At 43.2% G+C, this 20,596-nt stretch overlaps 1 protein-coding gene across 4 annotated transcripts in view; it reads right to left on the reverse strand.

Moving 5' to 3' along the window:
* TMC5 (transmembrane channel like 5) overlaps positions 1-20,596 on the reverse strand; it is a 119,241-nt gene that overhangs the window by 7,825 nt on the left and 90,820 nt on the right. For 2 of the 4 annotated variants that reach the window (XM_030211220.1, XM_030211219.1), the window contains exons 14-19: positions 14,576-14,673; positions 14,025-14,120; positions 11,247-11,322; positions 10,150-10,283; positions 8,967-9,140; positions 2,051-2,129 (exon numbers count right to left, since the gene is read on the reverse strand). In XM_030211220.1, the coding sequence (XP_030067080.1) occupies positions 2,051-2,129; positions 8,967-9,140; positions 10,150-10,283; positions 11,247-11,322; positions 14,025-14,120; positions 14,576-14,673 (657 nt within the window). Of the gene's footprint in view, positions 1-2,049; positions 2,130-3,383; positions 3,914-8,966; positions 9,141-10,149; positions 10,284-11,246; positions 11,323-14,024; positions 14,121-14,575; positions 14,674-20,596 lie in introns of those variants that run through there. The other 2 variants (XM_030211221.1, XR_003943039.1) reach the window with 2 other exon arrangements.

The following is a 20,596-nucleotide window of genomic DNA, read 5'->3' on the forward strand; positions in this document are numbered from 1 at the left end:
TTGGGCAGACTGGATGGACTGTGCAGGTCTTTTTCAGCCGTCATCTACTATGTTACTATGTAATTACAAAAATTTCCTTGCAGCACATTTTCTGCAAATCTGCTAGATCTAACTGACCGCAATACTGAGGATGCCATCTGCATAACTTCATATGGACAAAATATCTGTAAAAAGTTACGTATAAAGTTAATCAAAACAGCTGAATATATATGTGTACCCTATGCAAGTACTTCCAAATATTGACCCCAATGTCTAAAAACAGACTTCACAGTAAGGATAGCCCACTAAGGAGATGAAGACAAAAAGAAAAAAAAAATTTCAAACAAAGGAAGATATAGAAAAAGTAGAAGTCAGAAATAGATAAGGATCACAACTATCAATCTAGTTTGCACATTAGGACCCATCTGTGCTACCACAAACCTTATTCCATATGTGGTTGCCTTTCTCTTTATAATCATGGGCCTACAAAAGTATGTGCATTGTTGTTTTAACAAATCCTTAGATAGGTAAGGAGATGAAGTACTTTAATACTTAAATAAAATGTTGCACCTCCCTTTTCTCTGAGAATGTGAAAGGAGGAATATGCAAATAGATCATACTCTGCCTCCAACACCCACCCCCTTTCCCTTCCCAACCTAAACAGGCACCAGGACTGTCCTTTGTGAACCATGTATGTACTTTTTAAGACAGCAATATATCTGGATAAACAGGCTTGTCTACTGGAATAATTTCTTTAAAACCGAACAAGCATAGAATGGTACTTGAAGATCAAAAAGTGGCTTGCTAGGACCAAGAAACTGAAGAGACTGCCAACTCACTTTTTCCTTATCTGTACCGGTCCGGTGGGTTTGGGACCCTCCATTTTTTCAAGCTAAGTATTACTTGCTTAGCATAGACTGTTGTGGCTAGGGGGTCTCTTTAGGGGGTTGTTGATGCAGTCTAATACATACTTGAGTTTGATTCAGTCTTAGGTAGTTTGGTGTCCCTCACTAGGTGATTAAGGTGGTAAGGGTTTTTTTTTTTCATATCAATTGATTTTCTCACTCACTGAGTTTTTGCGATTGATTGGTTCCATAAACCAATATCTCTCCACACTCGTCCTTCCCTACACCCCTTCCCATGCACTCCGCTCCATGGATAAATCCTTCTTATCTGTTCCCTTCTCCACTACTGCCAACTCCAGACTCCGCGCCTTCTTAAATCTAGACTGAAAGCCCCTCTTTAACATTGCTTTTGACTCGTAACCACTCGCCTCCACCTACCCTCCTCTCCTCCTTCCTGTACACATTAATTGATTTGATTACTTTATTTTTTGTCTATTAGATTGTAAGCTCTTTGAGCAGGGACTGTCTTTCTTCTATGTTTGTGCAGCGCTGCGTATGCCTTGTAGCGCTATAGAAATGCTAAATAGAAGTATAAAGGGGAAAGAGAAAAAAAAATAATGATATGAATGGACTCCTATATAGATAGGGGCATTTTGATACACTGGTTATTTCCCCTTTTCTGGAGATTTGAGGTTCCGATTTGTTTAATAATATATCAGATGAGAGACACCCGCAAACTAATAAGTTCAAACTTTCTAGGTAGATAGAATTTTAATTTAAACTGCATCATGCCCTTTAAAATTTTCCAATAAAACTAACTTATTTCAAACATTTTTATTGAGAACTCCACAAAATATACAATCTCGTTTATCACAATATTAACCACCAGTATATACCAGTCCTTACAAAGAGTAAGTATACAACCATTCTCAACTTTACCTCTCTTACCGTATTATTAACCCTCCCCCTTCCTCTCTTTGCGTTAACATTTTTATATTGAACAATTTCATATTAAACTGCACCTCATTTAAGCAAGCAATGAGTGCAACAACATTCCTAAAGCTATCCCATCTTCAGTTTGTCCTGCCTCTCTCCCTCTCCCCAAATTCAACAGACTACAAACTATAATAAAACTAACTTATTTGTGTGGTTTGGTCTGAAACCTAATTATTTGTCCATTATTTCAATCACTGTGTTCTGATTTTAGAAAAAAAAAAAAAGCTTACATTCACAATCTGTTCCTGAAGGAGTTTAATCATTATTTTTCTTCCTTGTATTATTTGCCAATACAGATAGGTAATAATCCTGTAAGAGAGAAATTTAAAGCTTCTTAACCAAAGACATGTTCAATTAAATCTCAGTTCATTAATGTTTATTACACTGGCTTCCTAATTGTTCATCTTCAATAAAGTATCTGATTCCAGCTAAGATAATCATGTCAATTACAAACCAAGAGGCATGTCCCCATGCTTGACACTCATCTGAATAACTTTAGTTTCAAGTAAATCAAGAAAGAAATAGTAGATATCACATATATCCACATAACATTTCATCAGTTAACAAGGACTACTGTACATGTACTAAAAGTGTTTTAAATACATTTTCTATAGAAAAAAATGCTTAATTTGCTTGCTTATAAGGTTGTTTTCCCTTCTGTTCAAAAACCTCAATACTTGCCTTTTAATCAAATGCCTGCAAATGTATCCACTCCTTTCTCAAAAGGACTGAAATTGGTGTACTCAAGCTTACCCTTTAATCAAGCACATGTCACCCACAATCATCTCGAAAGGTAGGAGCCAAACACAAGTCACCCCCTCCCTGAACACAATGAAAGTGCTTGCTCAATGGGGGGGGGGGGGGGGGTTATGACCAGCACCTATAAAGCGGGCTCCTATAATAAGGCAAATACAGTATATCATTCAGCCCTTTAACACACTAGAAATGCTTTGAACTTTGCTACTGCCGAATGCTGGTGATAACGCACAATGTGCAGCCCTTGAGGGGAAAACGAGGAAGCAAAATGAGCACTTCAGAGCAAAAGCAGCCATGTCCACTTTTTGCATTATTTTAGCAATGCACTGATACACAGCCTCAACGGCCGAGAAATACTGGGCCATCCTATATACGTAATTATGGACATGGTCCAATTTTTCTTTTAAGTCTTTAGGCCGTTGTGCCTATGGCTCAGTGCATTGCTGAAAAAAAATGGCAAAAGGTAGGCGGTAGGAAAAAGATCAGAGATTCGCAGGGCCCGGAAGAGCCTCGTTTTACCAGGACTTGCAAGAAGCGAGCACGGCCTGCTTTTGCTCTGAAGAGCTCAAACAGTGTTTAAAAAACATGGTGCAAGTGGGTACACTGCGCCAGTCGGCTTTCACACTCAACACGTCTCAACAGTATAAAAACATGAACGTATATCATGAGTTTCCATTTTAAAGGGTTCCCCCACCACCACCTTCTTAACAATCCACGTCACCAAAATGTTAAACACTATGAAAACAAGTGCATTAAGTCTGGCTTGGGCACTACTTTATCTTCGAATTCTTATTTCTTCAAACGAACCTCTAAAGGAGGATGAAAGCCGTTTTGTATGTGCATGAACAAAAAGGCGTAGAATAATCACTATGGTCTATGCTCACGAACGGAGTAAACTTTCTGCGTGAAGAAGCTGTTGTCGGAGGGGTTTTATTCCACCGTGACCTGCACGCTGTTAGCCGGGGCCTGCTGGTGCTTCCTGGCAATGTAAAACATCTCCAGCTGCTGCCGCAGACGGACGCTTTTCATGTCGTGATAGAAATCGGCATCGGAAGACGTTTCCACCGTAGAAGGGAGACTGAAGATCCGCATGATCTTTCTTTTGTTCCTTCGCGCGTACATGAACAGCCCAATGCTGACAACCACCACGATCAGGTAGACGTTGGTGGCTTCGTTCCAAGCCTCGTGCAGGGAGTAATCGATAGTGTCAGCAGCATCGCCCATCCCCAACCCCCAGGTATGGACGGGGAAGGAAGAGTACCAGCTCTGTGCAGCGTTTGTAATCGGAGTTTAAAGTGAAGCTATAGCTATTTCTGGCCTATACGTCCACTCGCCAGTCGCCGCCCCCCAAACTACGTAATTAGCAGCGACATTCACACGTAGAAGGCAGTCTCTGTCTCTCATTGGCTAGCTAGCGGTTACAGCTTGCGTTTGGTGGCTTCTGATTTGCTGTAGCCTAGGGGTTAGTGCAGTGGACTTTGATTCCATCCTGGGGAACTGAGTTGGATTCTTCCCACTGCAGCTCCTTGTGACTCTGGGCAAGTCACTTAACCCTCCATTGCCCCTGATACAAAATAAGTACCTGAATATACGTAAACCACTTTGAATGTAGTTGCAAAAACCTCAGAAAGGTGGTATATCAAGTCCCTTTCCCCTCACTTCATGTTCTCATTTTCAGTCCTGCTCTCTGATAGTGTTGGGGTCGTGTGCATGCTGTGTGTGTACTACTGAAACTAAGGTGCTGGTGAGAGAGGCGGTGAGTGACAAAGTTTTATCATAGCCTATTCACGCTACTAGGGGCAGTGGTTAGAAGGGAGAAGGAAACTGCATAGGATAGGGAGAAGTGTGGAAGTTGAGAGAGCAGAAGGAGTGAGGGAACAGAAGACTGACTGCACAAGGCACAAATATGTAAGAGCTCATTTGTGGTGGTGAGGGAGGGAGGGGGGAACTAAGGGGTAGAAGTGGACCAGCATCACCGAACGGAATTCTATAAAACAGGCACCTAGAAGTATGTGCCACTTGCACACATCATTGGTACCAATACTTGGCAGTGATATGCATATATGCACTAGTACTTAAGTGTTTAACTGCAAGGGGGCACACACACAGGCAAGCTATGGCTTTGTCATCAGACAATGCGCACAGCTCACTATTACATACACATACTAACCATTGACCTGGCATACGTGATTACGGCTAACTTTTGGTGCACTAAAGTGGGCTTATGCTATTCTCTAATGACTTAGGTACGCCAAAGTGCCATTATATAATTGGCACACATCATGCCCTGTTGTGGTGCCTAATTTGAAGCACCAGTTATACAACTGCCCTCAGCACAGTGGCGTAGCCATGGGGGCCTGTGCCCCCTCATCTTTGACTTGGGACCACTCTGTTATCAGAGGGCCCCACCAACTGAAGAAGTCTCCTGCCTGAATCACGCCTGGAGCAGCACTTAAATCAACAGGCATTCTTCGGCCCAGCATGGTCAGTTCTGAGCATGTCTGGGAGAGCGGCATTAGCAGCTGAAGTGCACCTACTGAATTAAATGCTGCTGCAGGCACAACTCAGGCAGGAGAGGTCTTTGGCTGGTGGGGCTTGGCATCCCCACCCATAAAGGTAATATTTTCTTATGGCAGGCAGCTATGGTTGGGGGGAAGGGGAGAGAACATTGGGATCTCTTACTCCACTTTTGGGAACCCCCATAAATGGACTTCTGGCTACACACCTGCCTCAGCATGGTCCTGGGAAGGAGCATGGGAACATAGTGTGGAAGAATTTATGGATGGGATGGGCAAAGAGCGTATAGGGTTGCATGAGGGGAGATTTTTATTTAGATTTATCTCACACCTTTTTCAGTAGTAGTTCAGTGTGAGTTACATGTACAGTAGGTATTTCCCTGTCTCCAGAGGGCTTACAATGCACGTTTGTACCTAAGACAATGGAGTTAAGTGACTTGCCCAAGATCACAAGAAATGGCAATGGGATTTGAACCAGGCATCTCTAGTTGCCAGCTGGGTGCTCTAATCACAAGTTGAGTGCAGGGAGAGAGCATGGGATTTAGGATCTCGAGCGGGGGGAAGTGAAGGAGAAAGCATGGTGATTAAGTGGGGGCAAGAGAGAGTGGAGAGAGCATGGAAGTTGAGAGAATGGGGAATGAATGTGGGGGGAAATAGAAGGGGAGTAGGGGTTTGTTAAAAGACAGGGACTGAAAGAGCAAGTAGTTTGTGCAGTAGGGGTTAGGGAAGGGATCATGGCATCAAGTGGATAGAGTGCAAGAAAATATGAGCTATCCTGCAGTTTTTCATGATCACCACAAAACCACTACCCCCCCCCCCCAGCATGATCACTTGAAAAGCATAATTAGACATCAACTTTGAAATATTAAATTTTGTTTCATAATCAGGGCAATTTAGAAAACTCATTTACCCAGGTAAATGGGTTATTTGAAAATTGCCTACCATCGCAGCAGGTAGAAGGATGCGCTGATGATTCTCTGAGTTTGTGTGGCCATCAAACCACTTGTTTTGCTTTGATTTCTGCTGCCTTAGATGACCGCTTAATTTATCAAAGTTTCTAGAAATAAAATTATGCTACCAATTACACCTCAAACTTACTATTACAGGTTTAATGGTTAAGTCATCACGGCCCATCTCACAGTCGTCTTCAGTTCCTTGTGCATGGAGGGCTGTATAAGATATGCATGCTGGTCATCATGGAGTCATAAAGTATGCTGCTTGTGCTGTTCTCAACAGCTGAACACACTACGGATGTTGTCAAAGCTTCTGCTGTAGCTGTTGAACTCCCTCCCACTCTGCTCCCAAAACTATGGCCACTGAAGAGCTGTTGAACCCCAAAGAGATAGAGAGATAGAAACAAAAAAGGACCACAGGAAGTAGAAGGAACAAAGCATAGCCTTTTTCACCTGGTGGAGGCCTATGGATTAGCTGACTGGGTGTGAGGGAATAAGACTATCAAGGCTGAGCAAGGGGGAAAAGAAAGAAGGGATATTGACCACCATGGAAAGTGGGAAAGATAGAGGGGAATTCAGATGGGGTGTACTGGTGCTGATTAGAGGGTGGGAGGCAGAGAGAGGGGCCAATGCAGAAAGCTACCAGCAGCTCAGTTATGCAAATATGCCAATGAGCAATGCAAAAAGGGGGTTGAGTGCAGGTTTACCACAGCGCAGCATACGAGGCTACATATTGCATTCATATGCATATGAGGCCCTTAAGTATGCTGCACTTCAACTGAGATGAGTCATAAAAAACATATTTGACTCCTAAATATTTCATTTGCAAGGATATGATAGAAGATAGGTAGCACTTAAGTCTTTAACTTGTCTTATTGCCAGAAAACGTTTTTGCCTTTCTTGAGGCTTTTTGGTAACATCAGGATACATCCATATTTTCTGGCCAAAAGATAAATCTTTAGATCTTTGAAATATAATTTCAACAATGCCTGTAGATCTTGTTCAAATACAAATACCACAAGTAAAGTCAGCCTATCTACCACTGTATTCATAGATGGTTCTAAATAAGCAGTCAGATTATTAACATCGGGAATAATTTCTTCAACTCCCATATTACTCAATTCCTCATCTTGAACTTGATTGGTCTTATCTACTTCATTTATGGGTTCTACCCTCGGGGGTACTTTAGAGGAAACCAAAGGAAGATAATAAACTTTTGTTAATGGAAGCATAAGGTCTGAAGAGTATTTCAAAACGTTTGATAAATACTTTTTAAAGGCATCACCCGGGGTAAGACCCACAAACTTTGGGAAGTTCAAACTACATAGGTTTAACCTACGGATAAAGTTCTCAAAATATTCCAGCCTTCTATTTATCAGTGAATTGTCATTAATCAATGTAACTGTAACATCCTGAACTGATTTAACTTCACCTTTAACGTGTTGAATTTGAGTTGAAAAATCCTTCTTAAGTGCTTCCATATTCCCCGATAAACTGACAATTTTACTCACAAGTGAATGTAAATCAGTTGTCTTGGACATACAGGATTCCATCTTCTTCAACACCCCCCAGATGCTTTCCAGCGATACTCCGATCCATGGCACTGAAATCCCGGCTTCACTCACGAATGAAGCTCCAGCGGGAAAATCTTCTTGTAGCCGGGTTTCCTCTGTCAATGGGGAGATAATGCCTTCCATAAACTCCTCCACCGCTTTTCACCTCTGCCGTGCAGGGGGGTGGAATGCAGACCACAGGAGACAATGATAGATCCAGTCCAAAGCCTCCCGGTGCTCCTCCACCAAGAAGGCTAGCAGTCTGATCATCTTTTTGTCCTCTTTGCGAGACCCCTGAATGGTTTTCCAGCCTCCAAAGTGACGATGGTTTAAGGAGGCTATTTCTTCGGCTTACATTCTGAGGGGTAGATCTGCTCCCATGCACGTCAAGGCCATTCTACCAGGTCTTTGGTGACTTCTTTGGCAGAGTCTAGGGCAATTTCACTGGCAGAGATCTGACAGTCAGCAATGTGGTCTTCTTGTTCCTTTGTTAAACATTACCGTTGAATGTGTCTGCTCGAGCAGATGCTTCCTTTGGGGCCACGGTTCGCTGCAAGGATATCACAGTCCCTCCCCTCGTAAGGATTGCTTTTGTACATCCCATTTGTCTGGACTGATCCTTGGAACATAATGGAAGGAAAAATTAGTTAATTACCTGATAATTTTCTTTCCTTTAGTCCCAAAGGATCAGTCCAGTGTCCTCCCTTCTGTGATGGTTTCAGTGTTTCCAGGTTCTATGTAATTTCAGATGTTTGAATTGTTCTGGGTCCGTTATTTCTAAGGCATGAGTTTTGCCCTTTATTTCATAGTTCTTTTTCTATCTAGAGGCTGGAGTTTTTTTTTTCCCTGGAAGTCACTCTCTTTCACTGCTTTGTTATCAAATACTGGCTTGGTTGCTAAGCACAGAAGCTTATGAGGTACAATTCATTAGAGTTCTTTATCTCCACCTGTTGTCTGATCCTTTGGGACTAAAGTAAAGAAAATGATCAGGTAATTAACTAATTTTTCCCTTCTTGGTATGGCGAGTATTCTTTGAGTGAGAGGGTGAAGAGCCTGCTCCTGGACTGTTAAGGATGCTCAGCACACAGCCCAGCTTAACATCCTGCCCCAGCCTGCACCTAAGCTCGAATAAGAAAGACTGCACTGAGTGTGAAGTGTAAGTTGGTTTTGTTTTTATGGCCCAGTTGGACGGAGCGTGAGCTGGTTGGTAAGACCTGGGTTACACTAGTTTTCGTTCACTGCATGGGTCTGTCATTTTAACTCCTCCATTCCCAGTTTGGTATCTTTAAACTCCTGTGACTTTCTCAGTTGGGTGACAGTTTACCTTCCCCTCGTCACCCTCAACTTATATTTTTAATGGGTACTTACAGGGCAAGAAGTGTGAGGAGGAAGAAAAAGAGTTCACTTTTAATTAGGTTATCATAAATCCACACCACCCACGACAAGTTGGCTTCACCGGTTATTGTAGCTATCCAGTTAGAAATAGCATCAAACGGTACATTTAAACCTTGAAAAGGGCCACATTCTTCAGAGGGTGTTCGTCTAGAAGAAAAGACAAAAATATCTTTAATCAGGTTTTGTAATTCAGGAGGACTCAGACAGTACAAGAGCAACACAGGTATGCAATAAAATGGCAGGTTTCACTATTCTATTTTCTATGCTAATCCAAGTCACATAACAGAAGTCATATATTATTGATATCGATGATATGCATCACTTCTACACAGTGGCGTAGGAAGGGGGGGCGGGGGGGTGGTCCGCCCCGGCTCCACGCCGCTGGGGGGTGTCGGCTCCGCGCTGGTGCACTGCCCTTTCTGCCCCGGAACAGGTTACTTCCTGTTCCGGGACAGAGAGAGCAGTGAACCAGCGCAGAGCTGACACACCCCAGCAACGTGCAGTCGGGGCGGATCGGCCCTCCCGCCCGTCCCTCACCGCAGGTATGCGCTCCGGGGGGGGTATGCGCTCCAGCGGGAGGAGGGTGCGCCGTACTGCACCTGGGGGGGGGGGTGCGCAGCGGCGACCCGCCCCGGGTGTCAGCTCCCCTCGCTATGGCTGTGCTTCTACATAATGCAGAACTAGTGGACAGGGGTGGACTGACAGTGTTGTGGGGAAACACGTGTTGTGGGCAACTACCATCTATCAAAAGTCATTAAACTAGATGGATGCTAGGGGAGAGTAGGCCCCCTCCTGCTGTGGGCCCTTCGGTGCTGCCCTATTGTCCCAATGGTCAGTCCAACCCTGTCAGTGGAAATACCACAGCAAAAAACTGTATCTGTGCAAAGTGTATTTAAGTATTTAAAATAAAGTAAAATTATTTTATTGAAAAATCATCAATTTCTATTCATTTTACTAACATACAAAGAAACCATCCTATCTCTTATACTATGTACATAGTGGCAAGTTGAAAACTTGAATGCTTTACCCATGAAAATTTTGTTCTTCACTCCTCCCTCACAACAGGAAAAAAATCAGAGTACAGCAAGCCTCAAATGCACCCTCACTTTTTAAGTACTTCAGAGAGGGGAATATGAAAAGTGGCTCTTGTACCTACCTCCAGACAGTAACCCCAATGACAACAAGGACCCCGATGAAAGATGGGAAAAACAGCAGAAATATAAAAACCGTTGTCATCTGAGAAGCTCTCCAGGCTTTGCGAGGGGGCAGGCAGTTCATCCTCAGACTTTCCTTCAAATATTGAGAAATAAGTGCTCTTAGTGTAGCCACAAAAAATAGTCAGTCCCTATGCATGGGATATATAGGGAAATCAGAAAGGAATCACACACTTTAAAACAAAACCAATAAAGAAATTTGGATGAAAAGGAGGCGGCACAAGGAGAATTCAGTATAGGCTGTTACCACAGCCGAGCTGTATTTTTTCAGTGAGTCTAGCCGTAACAATGGCTCACTACCAAGCTCTTTACATCATTAGTATTCCTCTTTATTTGACCCCTTCAAAACGTTTATATTTTTAATATTATCTATATATATAAAAGGCAACCCCAATGTTCTGAAGCCTCCACGGAAGTTGAGGCGCCCGAGATATCCGGTGTGCCCTGGAGTGTCTGCACCGCCCTCGCGTCAAAACGTCATGTCGTTGAGGGCGGAGCTATTGACACTCGAGGACCGAAACGGCCCACAGCGAACAAGGCAAGTAGTTTCGAGGGATGGAGGGAGGGGGCCCCTTGCTAGCGCCCGTTTCATTCCGCTCAGAAACGGGCATTTTTTCCTAGTGTTTAAATAATAAATTCAAGATCAAAGTGTGAAAAAACCTTAATGGAGATCCATATATATCCCCCCCCCCCCCAAGGAACCCTATAAACTGAAGTAATATCAAAACTAAATAGAACAAATAGTCCAAAAACACCCCAGCACCAGAAAATGAAAAAGAATCAGACAGGAGTGGAACTTAACTTATTCTTATGCTTCCTCAGTCTTTTACTGTCTGTTCTCAAACGATTAGAGTAAGCAGAGGACCAGTGGAAAGTGAGGATAAAGGTAAAACTCGGGTGGAGGGAAACCTGGGCAGGCTGGATGGGCTTTATGGATACGATGTGCTGCCACATTCTATATTTTTATCCAAAAATCAAGAGATCACAGAAAATTCTGAAGGAAAATGTACAGCCTAGACTATGTAAAAAAATTCCTTACCTTTTTTACATAAAATAGTATGAAGAGCTTTATGATCTGAATGAGTGGCAGAAGAGGTGAGAAATAAATGCCAATCCTACAGGAAATAAAAATTGAGCATAACAAGTAAAAGAAAGCAAAACTTTTAGAACTGTATTATTATTATCGTAAATCGCTTTGTCAGTACATCTTAGCAGTATATCAAATGGAAACTAAACTATGAAAACAAGATCCAGTCTTAACAACATGGATCCATATTTACTAACCCCCAAATTCTTTATATTGCGCCTGAATTTCCACATGGAAATCGAAGCGTTTTTCTATAACAATGTGTGTAACTTAATTGGTTAACAAGCTAATCAGCTGTCAATTGGATGTTAAGCAATTATCAGCACTAATTGGCATTAAAGATTTACGTGCACAACTCGCTAAGTGCATTCTGTAATGTGGTGCATGTAAATTCTAAGTTGCATAGTTGAAAAGGGGGTGTGGCCATGGGCTTTTCTAAAATATATGTGCATTGTTATAGAATACACCCGCTCTGTACCTAATTTAGATGTCGGGATTTACGCCAAATAAAACATGTCCTAAATGGACGTAACCAAATTTGGTCATGTGGAGAGGCACTTGGTGTAATTCTATATACCATGCAGAAATGTAAGCCTATTCTATAAAACGTAGGCATACATCTAAGCGTATTTTTCAGGTGCCATATATAGGACTTATCTGTTGACCTTTTTTTTTTGTTAAGTTTATTTTCAAAAATCTAAAGTGGACTTTTTAGGAGGAAAAATTTCTATTTTTCCAGATATTTCTAAATGGACACAACAGCGGAGGAAAAATTTTTTAGTGTTGAAACAAGAAGTACGCTCTTTGCAGGCTCGTTTTCAATTACGATTCCCATGTAAATGCTTAGTAATATTTAAAGACAAGAAATATATTTACTACGATGTTAACCAATTAAGTGATTTTTTGAAGACCAGGAAGGATATAGGACAAGCCTAAAGCTTTAATAGGGTTAAAGTAAAATGAGCGAGCCTATGTGTGTATTGAATATTTTATTATTGTGATACCAACTCCCATTGGATTTTTTCCTTTCAGGATATCTTGGATTCCCTTAATGTGGACTAAAAAAAATAATAGAATGACTTAATTCTTCAGAAACCTTTTCCTTATTATTTTTGAATTGTATTATCTCCTCAAAGAGTGTGTATCTTTGTATTATATTTGTAAAATATAAACAAATAAATAAGAGAGAGAAGGAGTGAGGAGACCATGTGGTGCTGCTCAGTTCTTCACGCCTGCTTTCCCTGAGAAGGCAAAGCACAGACTATACTTTTGAATTCCAGGACCACCCTCCCCCAATCCAAGAAGAGCAGGCACTGAAACCACCCTTTCACCATCCCCAGAGGAAAGATAGCCAATGGGCTTGATGGACCCTTGGTCTTTTCCCAGTATGGCGGTACTTATGTACTTATGTAAAGAGGAGATCTGTGCCTTACTGGATTAAGGTATAGAGAAAACTAGGCAAAAGCCCAGGCCCAAATATTTTTTTTTTTGGGGGGGGGGGGGGGGTCGGGAGGGACTGTCAGATGTGCCCAGGAGGCTAGGCATATTTTCAAAGCACTTAGCCTTCCAAAGTTCCATAGAAACCTATGGAACTTTGGAAGGCTAAGTGCTTTGAAAATATGCCGGTTCCCCAACTGTGAATTTTTGCAGCTTTTTGTATTAATATCAAGAAGCCAGAAGGTTGAAGAGTCTGAAATGTCCAAAGTTGATATCTCTCTCTATTTGGATTTAATTTACATCTTTTCAGTATTTCCCTGTCCTCGGTGGGTTCACAATCTAAGTTCATACCTGAGGCAGCAGAAGGAGAAGTGATTTGCCTAAGGCCACCAAAAGCAGCAATAAGAGAAGCACGATATGGACCCTGGCTTACATGGTTCATAGCCTACTGCTCTGACCTCTAGGCTACTTCAAGGTTCATTCTCTATTCTCCCCCTTCCCCCACCCAAATGAATGAGCCTGTCCTGCCTTTTCCCAGTGTCACTAGTTGCACTAGCAAGCCAATCAGCTTCCAGTTTTACCCACCAATCCCATGCATGAAGCACGATATGGACCCTGGCTTACATGGTTCATAGCCTACTGCTCTGACCTCTAGGCTACTTCAAGGTTCATTCTCTATTCTTCCCCTTCCCCCACCCAAATGAATGAGCCTGTCCTGCCTTTTTCCAGTGTCACTAGTTGCACTAGCAAGCCAATCAGCTTCCAGTTTTACCCACCAATCCCATGCATGAAGCACGATATGGACCCTGGCTTACATGGTTCATAGCATACTGCTCTGACCTCTAGGCTACTTCTCTAAACCTTCAAGGTTCATTCTCTATTCTCCCCCTTCCCCCACCCAAATGAATGAGCCTGTCCTGCCTTTTCCCAGTGTCACTAGTTGCACTAGCAAGCCAATCAGCTTCCAGTTTTACCCACCAATCCCATGCATGAAGGATCCAAGACTGGTTACAAAGACTGTAGTCCTGAGAAGAAGAAAGAATGGGAGAGGGAGGGATAAGAGGAAAATATGAGGGGGCTGCTTCAAGTGGAGAAAAAGAGCATGCATCAATTGCAAGAACTTAACATGTTTACAGGTAGAGCAGGTTTAACAATGGGACGCTCACTGAGTGGGCACCTAAGCCATTAGGAGAACTCAAAGACAGGACATCAGTAAGCTGACTTCTCATATATATAAGGATAATAAATAGATATGAAGACTAATATAGTGAGGGTCTGAGGCAAGGCACGTACCATGCCAATGTTTGTGCGTAGATTAAATCTAAAACATTTCTTGCAATGTCAAATTCTGGTTTTCCAAGGGTTTTGCAGCATCTGGTTCCAATGATTCTGAAAGGAGAAAGCAAAACCAAGTAACTGTCCTACTGCAACAAACTTGAATGGAGAAGCAGCCAAGTGTTAATTATTTATAGGTCAAAAGTCATCTTCAAACAAACTCTGTTAGCAGTAAGCACAACCTATGCTTGTCTGACTTTTCAAAAATGATGTGGTGGTTTGTGAATAATATTCCTGACTCATCATTTAGTTTGACACCAATGCATTATATGGAAGTAGTAAAAACATCAAACAATAAAATGACTACATAACTGAAACAAGTTACAATTTTTAACCAGCACATGGTGGTGCTCTTAGTTAGCTGTCTAAGGGCAAAAAGTAAAAGGTTATGAATTTGATATACTGTATTTCTGTGGTACAACCAAATAAGTTTATATTTATTATATGCATGTACTTCCTCTGTTCTAGGGTAGTCCATCATGCTTACGTGCAGCAAACCAAATAATTACCTTCGCAGGAATTCACCAACGAAAGAGCCAAGCAAGCAAAATATGAAATCAAACACAACCAGACGATAAATGTCTTGACCGATAAATGATTCCCAGCACTAAAGGATAAGAAGTACAGAAATTGCATGCTCAGTTAAATTAATATCCATAAGTACAAAAGTAATGCCACACTGGGAAAAGACCAAGGGTCCATCGAGCCCAGCATCCTGTCCACGACAGCGGCCAATCCAGGCCAAGGGCACCTGGCAAGCTTCCCAAACGTACAAACATTCTATACATGTTATTCCTGGAATTGTGGATTTTTCCCAAGTCCATTTAGTAGTGGTTTATGGACTTGTCCTTTAGGAAACCGTCTAACCAGTGGTGTGCTGGAGCAGGCTCTCGCAGGCTCACAAGAGCCGGTTGTTAAGTTTTTAAGAATCTTGGGAGCCGGTTGTTAAAGTAGGGCCCTCCATTGCTACTTTAACAACTGGCTCCCAAAATGTGGGCTTGGGCACCCTGCTGAATTCTCTTTTACTTTGCTGGTGGGGATGCTGAGCCCTGCCAGCCAAGTAAATAGATTACTGCTGCTCCCCGCTCCTTGTTTCCAGCTCTGGGCAGCAGGCTGGGACTTCTCGAGCATGTGAGAGAAGTTCCAGCATGCTGCTCAGAGCAAGACGTTGGGAGTGGTGGCAGTCCATTTATTGGCTGCCAGCAAAGGTATGCCTAGCGTGCCTGCACAAAGGGAGGGAGGAGAGAGAGGCAAGTGTTGCTCCCCCCCCCCCCCCCCCCCCGGCCACCCCTGGCCCTTTCGAACTGCAGAGCTGGCTATGTCCTGAGAAAGAGCCTGTTAAAAATTTACCAGCACACCCCTGCATCTAACCCCTTTTTAAAAGCAAGTGAAAGTCTCTCTCACTTGCTTTGTTCATTGTATACTTTTCAACAGGAGGGCTGAAGAGCTGCTGCTGCTTCTAACCTGTGCATGGTTCAGGAAGGTAAGTGGTGGTGATGTCTGCATCAAAGCCAGCCCTGCCATTTGAGCAACTGTTTTTCACACATGGCCCCACATTTTTGCCCTGCTTTTCAGCCCTTCCTGATTTATACAAATGAGGCCCAGCATTGAGACTCTGCACATGGCTCCCATGTCCCTCCTGATTCCTTAAAGGATGCTCCTCCTTGGCTCATTGCTCATTAAAAGTTTTTGATATTTGGGGCAGGGGATGGGGCAGCACCATCCACCAGTCATTGGGTGAGGCACCCTTTCAGATCACATGATCCTCAGAGAAAAGGGGATCCCTTCCCAGCTCATGTGTGACACAAAATATTAAGGGGACTTTGTATTCTGCTAGGGTCAGTCTTGTTCGTAAATATTTGGGGTGGGGGGGTTGTTGGTTTGTTTTGGGTTTTGTTTTACTAATCTGGGCAGGGCTAGTGCAAGGATATGCTCCTCAGCTTCTGCCTCACCTCACCTCTCCTCCCCTTCCCTCCCTTGGGACTTTGATATTTAAACTCAACAATCATGTGCAGCTCATCAGCATCCCTTCTAGAACAACCCTATAAGTATGCATAATTAGTCATCACATTTTTAAATATTAAACTTTGTTTCACACACACACACACACACACACACACACACATGAAAGGCAATTCTATAAACTTGGTGTCCCCACTGACACACACATTATGCACATAAACATTAGAATAATGGCATTGGCATTGACAATATTCTACCTAAGCACTATTCTGCAAATACCTGCTTAACTTACATAGCATGTATTTGCAAGGGGGGGAGCATGCATTTGCAAGGGGGGGAGCATGGGCGGGACATAAGGCTCCCACTTAGGCACACAACTTACCAAATACTGTAAGTTAAGTATGTCCCTGCTGCATTTAGGCACTAGCACTTACACTAGCCCAGGGGTTCTCAACCCAGTCCTCAGGACACACCTAGCCAGTCAAATTTTCAGGATACCCACAATGAATACGTGTGTGAGAACTTTGCATGCACTACTACCTCCATTCTATACAAATCTCTCTCATGCATATTTATTGTGGGTATCCTGAAAACCTTACTAGCTAGGTGTGTCTTGAGGACTGGGTCGAGAACCCCTGCACTAGTCCTATGACTTGTTTAAATGCAGGTACCTAGATGTTACATGTGTTGATACCGGGCTATACTAGTATTCTAAATACCTAAGTTCTGTTATAGAACAGGCTTCTAGTGCACGCCCTCAGGGTGCCTAAATGAAAAAGCCCAGTTATAGAATTTCCCCCATAATGGGGATAATTTTATAAGCAACTTGAGTGCGTAGAACAGATTTTGCATGTTCAAGGGGTATATGCACTTAATAGTAGGCACTCAGAAAACACAGCAGCTACTTTTATATGATATACATGTAGGTACTACTACTTATCATTTCTATAGCGCTACTAGATGTACACAGCGCTGAACACTTGAACATGAAGAGACAGTCCCTGCTCGACAGAGCTTACAGTCTAATTAGGACAGACAAACAGGACAAATAAGGGACAAGTACACATTGGAGTAGCAAGATTCTGGAATCCCAAAGAGTAGCAAGATTCTGTGTAGATTTCAAAAAGTAGCAAGATTCCGTGCAGAATCTCAAAGAGTAGCAAGATTCCGGAATCCCAAAGACTACTACTACTTATCATTTCTATAGCGCTACTAGATGTACGCAGCGCTGTACACTTGAACATGAAGAGACAGTCCCTGCTCGACAGAGCTTACAATCTAATTAGGACAGACAGGACAAATAAGAGATAAGGGAATTACTAAGGTGGGGATGATAAAATAAGGGTTCTGCTTGGAGCAGAGGCTGGGCAGAGTACATAAGTACACAAGCATCGCCATGCTGGGACAGACCAAGGGTCCATCGAGCCCAGCACCCTGTCACCGACAGCGGCCAAAAGAACAAGCAATTTGTCCTGCCCATCCTAGAAATAATGTATTCCCTCGTCCATTCAATAACATTCTATGGCTTTTTCCTCCAGGAAGTCGTCCAACCCTTTTTTGAAGTCCGCTAAGTTAACCGCCTTAACCACCTTTTCCGGCAGCGAATTCCATTGTTTAACTACGCGTTGAGTGAAGAGGGATAAGCATTTAGGCATGTTTGTTGCAAAATCCATGCATTGTATTGATTAATAAAGGGCCAGAAATAGTATTACTATTGCCTCTGAGCAGGTGTAACCTTGCATGGGAGATTTTGGGGTAGGCTATTTTATAAGGGCTCATAGATACATATGTTGCCTTTATAAAAGATCAAGCATACCGGCCGGGCAATTTTTTCCCTATCTTCAATTGCGACTTTACGTGCATACTTTAACATGGACAGATTTGACGGAGGATGTCGTGGACATCCTGTCTGAAGCCTATTCGTTGAGAGCCCAGCTGTGTGTACCTTTAAAATTTCATCATCAGCAATTAAAGGACACGACCACGGAATTGACATATGCATCTTTGGCAGCAGACTGGTCGCGCGACCTCACTTGTGCTGTCACAGAGGATTTGTGTACAGCATATATAAAGACCCTGTATAGGCGGCGTTTGTCAGTCATACAGCGGGAGCAACTTTATAAATTTATTTTTGTGATTACATATTTCTCCGCGCCGTGCGTTTAAAGCAAAATTTTCGACTACTGGAGCGTGCCCGAAGTGCAGAGAGCCTCTGGCCTCTTTGGGCCATATGTTTTGGATTTGCCCGCACGTGCAGAGTTTTTGGGGGGTGGTGTTGAGGATGATAGATTCCTGGTGGGGGTGTACACTGTTATTGTTTAATAGCTTTAGATTTATGGCTCAGCCTCCTGTGGGTTTTAAGGGTTTTGTACAACTGGCTGTATTTTTTGGGATTCATGCCATTCTGGTGTCCTGGATGTCACCTAAGGGTCCCACTGTCATGGCCTGGCGAAATCAGTTAATTCACCAGATGAGGGTAGATAGGTGCGGGATCAAACACATGGACAGTGTCTCGGGAACTCGGTTTACCGAAATGTGGGAGCCCATATGGGCTACATTGCCGCCTAAAGGGAGAAGTTTTATTTTGAACTTTTAATTAACACACATGTCGGCGGGGGGGGGGGAGGGTAGGGATGGGTGGTAGGGTTCAGTAGGGAGGAGTCTGTTTGGGTTGAATAATGTGTTTAGTGGCAGGGTGGGGTATTAGTTTGGGGGGGAGGGGTGGGAAGTGTTAAGCTTACGGATGATAATACTATTTTGTTCATACTTAATTACACGGGGAATGTTCTTTTTACCTGTTTTATGGGTGGGAAGACTGCTTGTTCAGGTTGCTTCTCAATTGTTTTGCAATCATCACATGAGGGGTTTAGCTGAAGGCGAGAGGAGGTAAAAACAAGCCTTTGGTGGGGGGTTTTCAGCTGGATGGTTAACAGTCTTTCCCTTTTGCATATTAGATAGGTTTATATAGAGGTATGACTTCATGTTATCAGATTTTTGTTGGTTTACATACGTTCCGACCAGTGGCGTAGCCAGACTGCCAATTTTGGGTGGGCCTGAACCCAAAGTGGGTGGGCACAAAATTTTCTCTGTACCCCCCCCCCCCCCCCCCCAGCAAAATTTAGTCACACTCAGATGCATTTGTCACACAGGGTAAAGTGCTGCTTTTCAGTGCATCCGATTTCAGACAATTTACTAATCCTTTTCAGTGAGCTTTCAGAGGCCAAAACCTCCTGCCTCAGGTCAGTATAATGCTGTTACGGTATCCTCTCCTGACCTAAGGAAGGAAGTATTGGTCTCTGAAACTTTATTAACACCATATTACTTTATCCTAAATTAAAAATAAAATTATTTTCTTTACCTTTGTTGTATGGCCATTTACTTTGTCTCATTGTGTCTCTAGATTCTGCTTTCTTTCGTTTAACTCTTCTGCCAGGGTTTCCTGGCCATTTGTCATTTTTCTCTCCTTTTTCTTTCCTTTCTTCAATATTTTTCTGCCTCTCTCTGTGTCCAGATTTAATTCATTCTTACTATCCATTCTTTAATTTCCTTCATCTACTTATGGCTTTTCATCTTTTTCTCACCCTTGTTCTCCCCATGCCCTTTCCTCTTATTCTCCAATCTTTCACTACTCCCCCTTTCCATGCAGCAGCTCTCCTCTTTCTCTCCCCATCCTTCCAGTGTCTCCCCTCTCTCTCCCCATCCTCCAATAGTCTCCCCTCTTTCTTTCTGCATCCTTCCATCGTGTCACCTCTTTCTCCCTACCCTTCCATCCAGCGTCTTCCCTCTTTCTCTCCCCATCCTTCTACCCATCTACCCTCTCTCCTGATCCTTCCATCTAATGTCTCTCTCCCTCCTTCTAACCAGTGTCTATCTCTCTACCCTTTTCTGTTCAGTGTCCCTTCTCTCTCCACATCCTTCCAGTCTCTCCCCTTTCTCTCTGCATCCTTCCATCCAGTGTCTCTCTCCCCACCCATCCGTTTTCCCTGTTTCTCTGCCATCCTTCCATCTGTTTTCCCTCTTTCTCTGCTATCCTTCCATCTTCTTCCATCTCTGTACCTCTATCTTCCTCCATGTTTAGTATCTCCTTTTCTCTGTGTCCCTATATTACTCTGTCCATCTTCTCCCCTCTCTTTGTCCCCAGTGCCAATATATTTCTACCCTCTCTGACCCTACCCCATCCAGCTTCTCTCCTTCTCACTCCCTCCTCTTTCCAGCATCTGGTTTGGTTGCTTGATTTCCTGCCTCCCTCCCTCAAGCTGTAGGTTTAATATTCCCTTTTCCTTCATCTCCTTGGTCTGGTATCTGTTTCCCTTCCCTCCCTCCTTGTGCTGTACCAGCAGTTCTCTCCCTTCCCTCCAGTTCTCCTCCCATGTCCAGCAGCTCTCTCCCTTCCATCCAGATCCCCTCCTCCTCTTCCTCCCACATCTAACAGCTCTCTCCCTTCCACCCAGATCCCCTCCTCCTCTTCCTTCAGCAGCTCTCTCCCTTCCATTGTCCCCTCCTTCTCTTCCTCCCATATCCAGCAGCTCTTTCCCTTCCCTCCAGTCCCTTCCTCCTCTTCCTCCCTT

The sequence above is a fragment of the Microcaecilia unicolor genome, chromosome 8 (assembly GCF_901765095.1).
Source record: "Microcaecilia unicolor chromosome 8, aMicUni1.1, whole genome shotgun sequence".
NCBI lineage: Eukaryota > Metazoa > Chordata > Amphibia > Gymnophiona > Siphonopidae > Microcaecilia > Microcaecilia unicolor.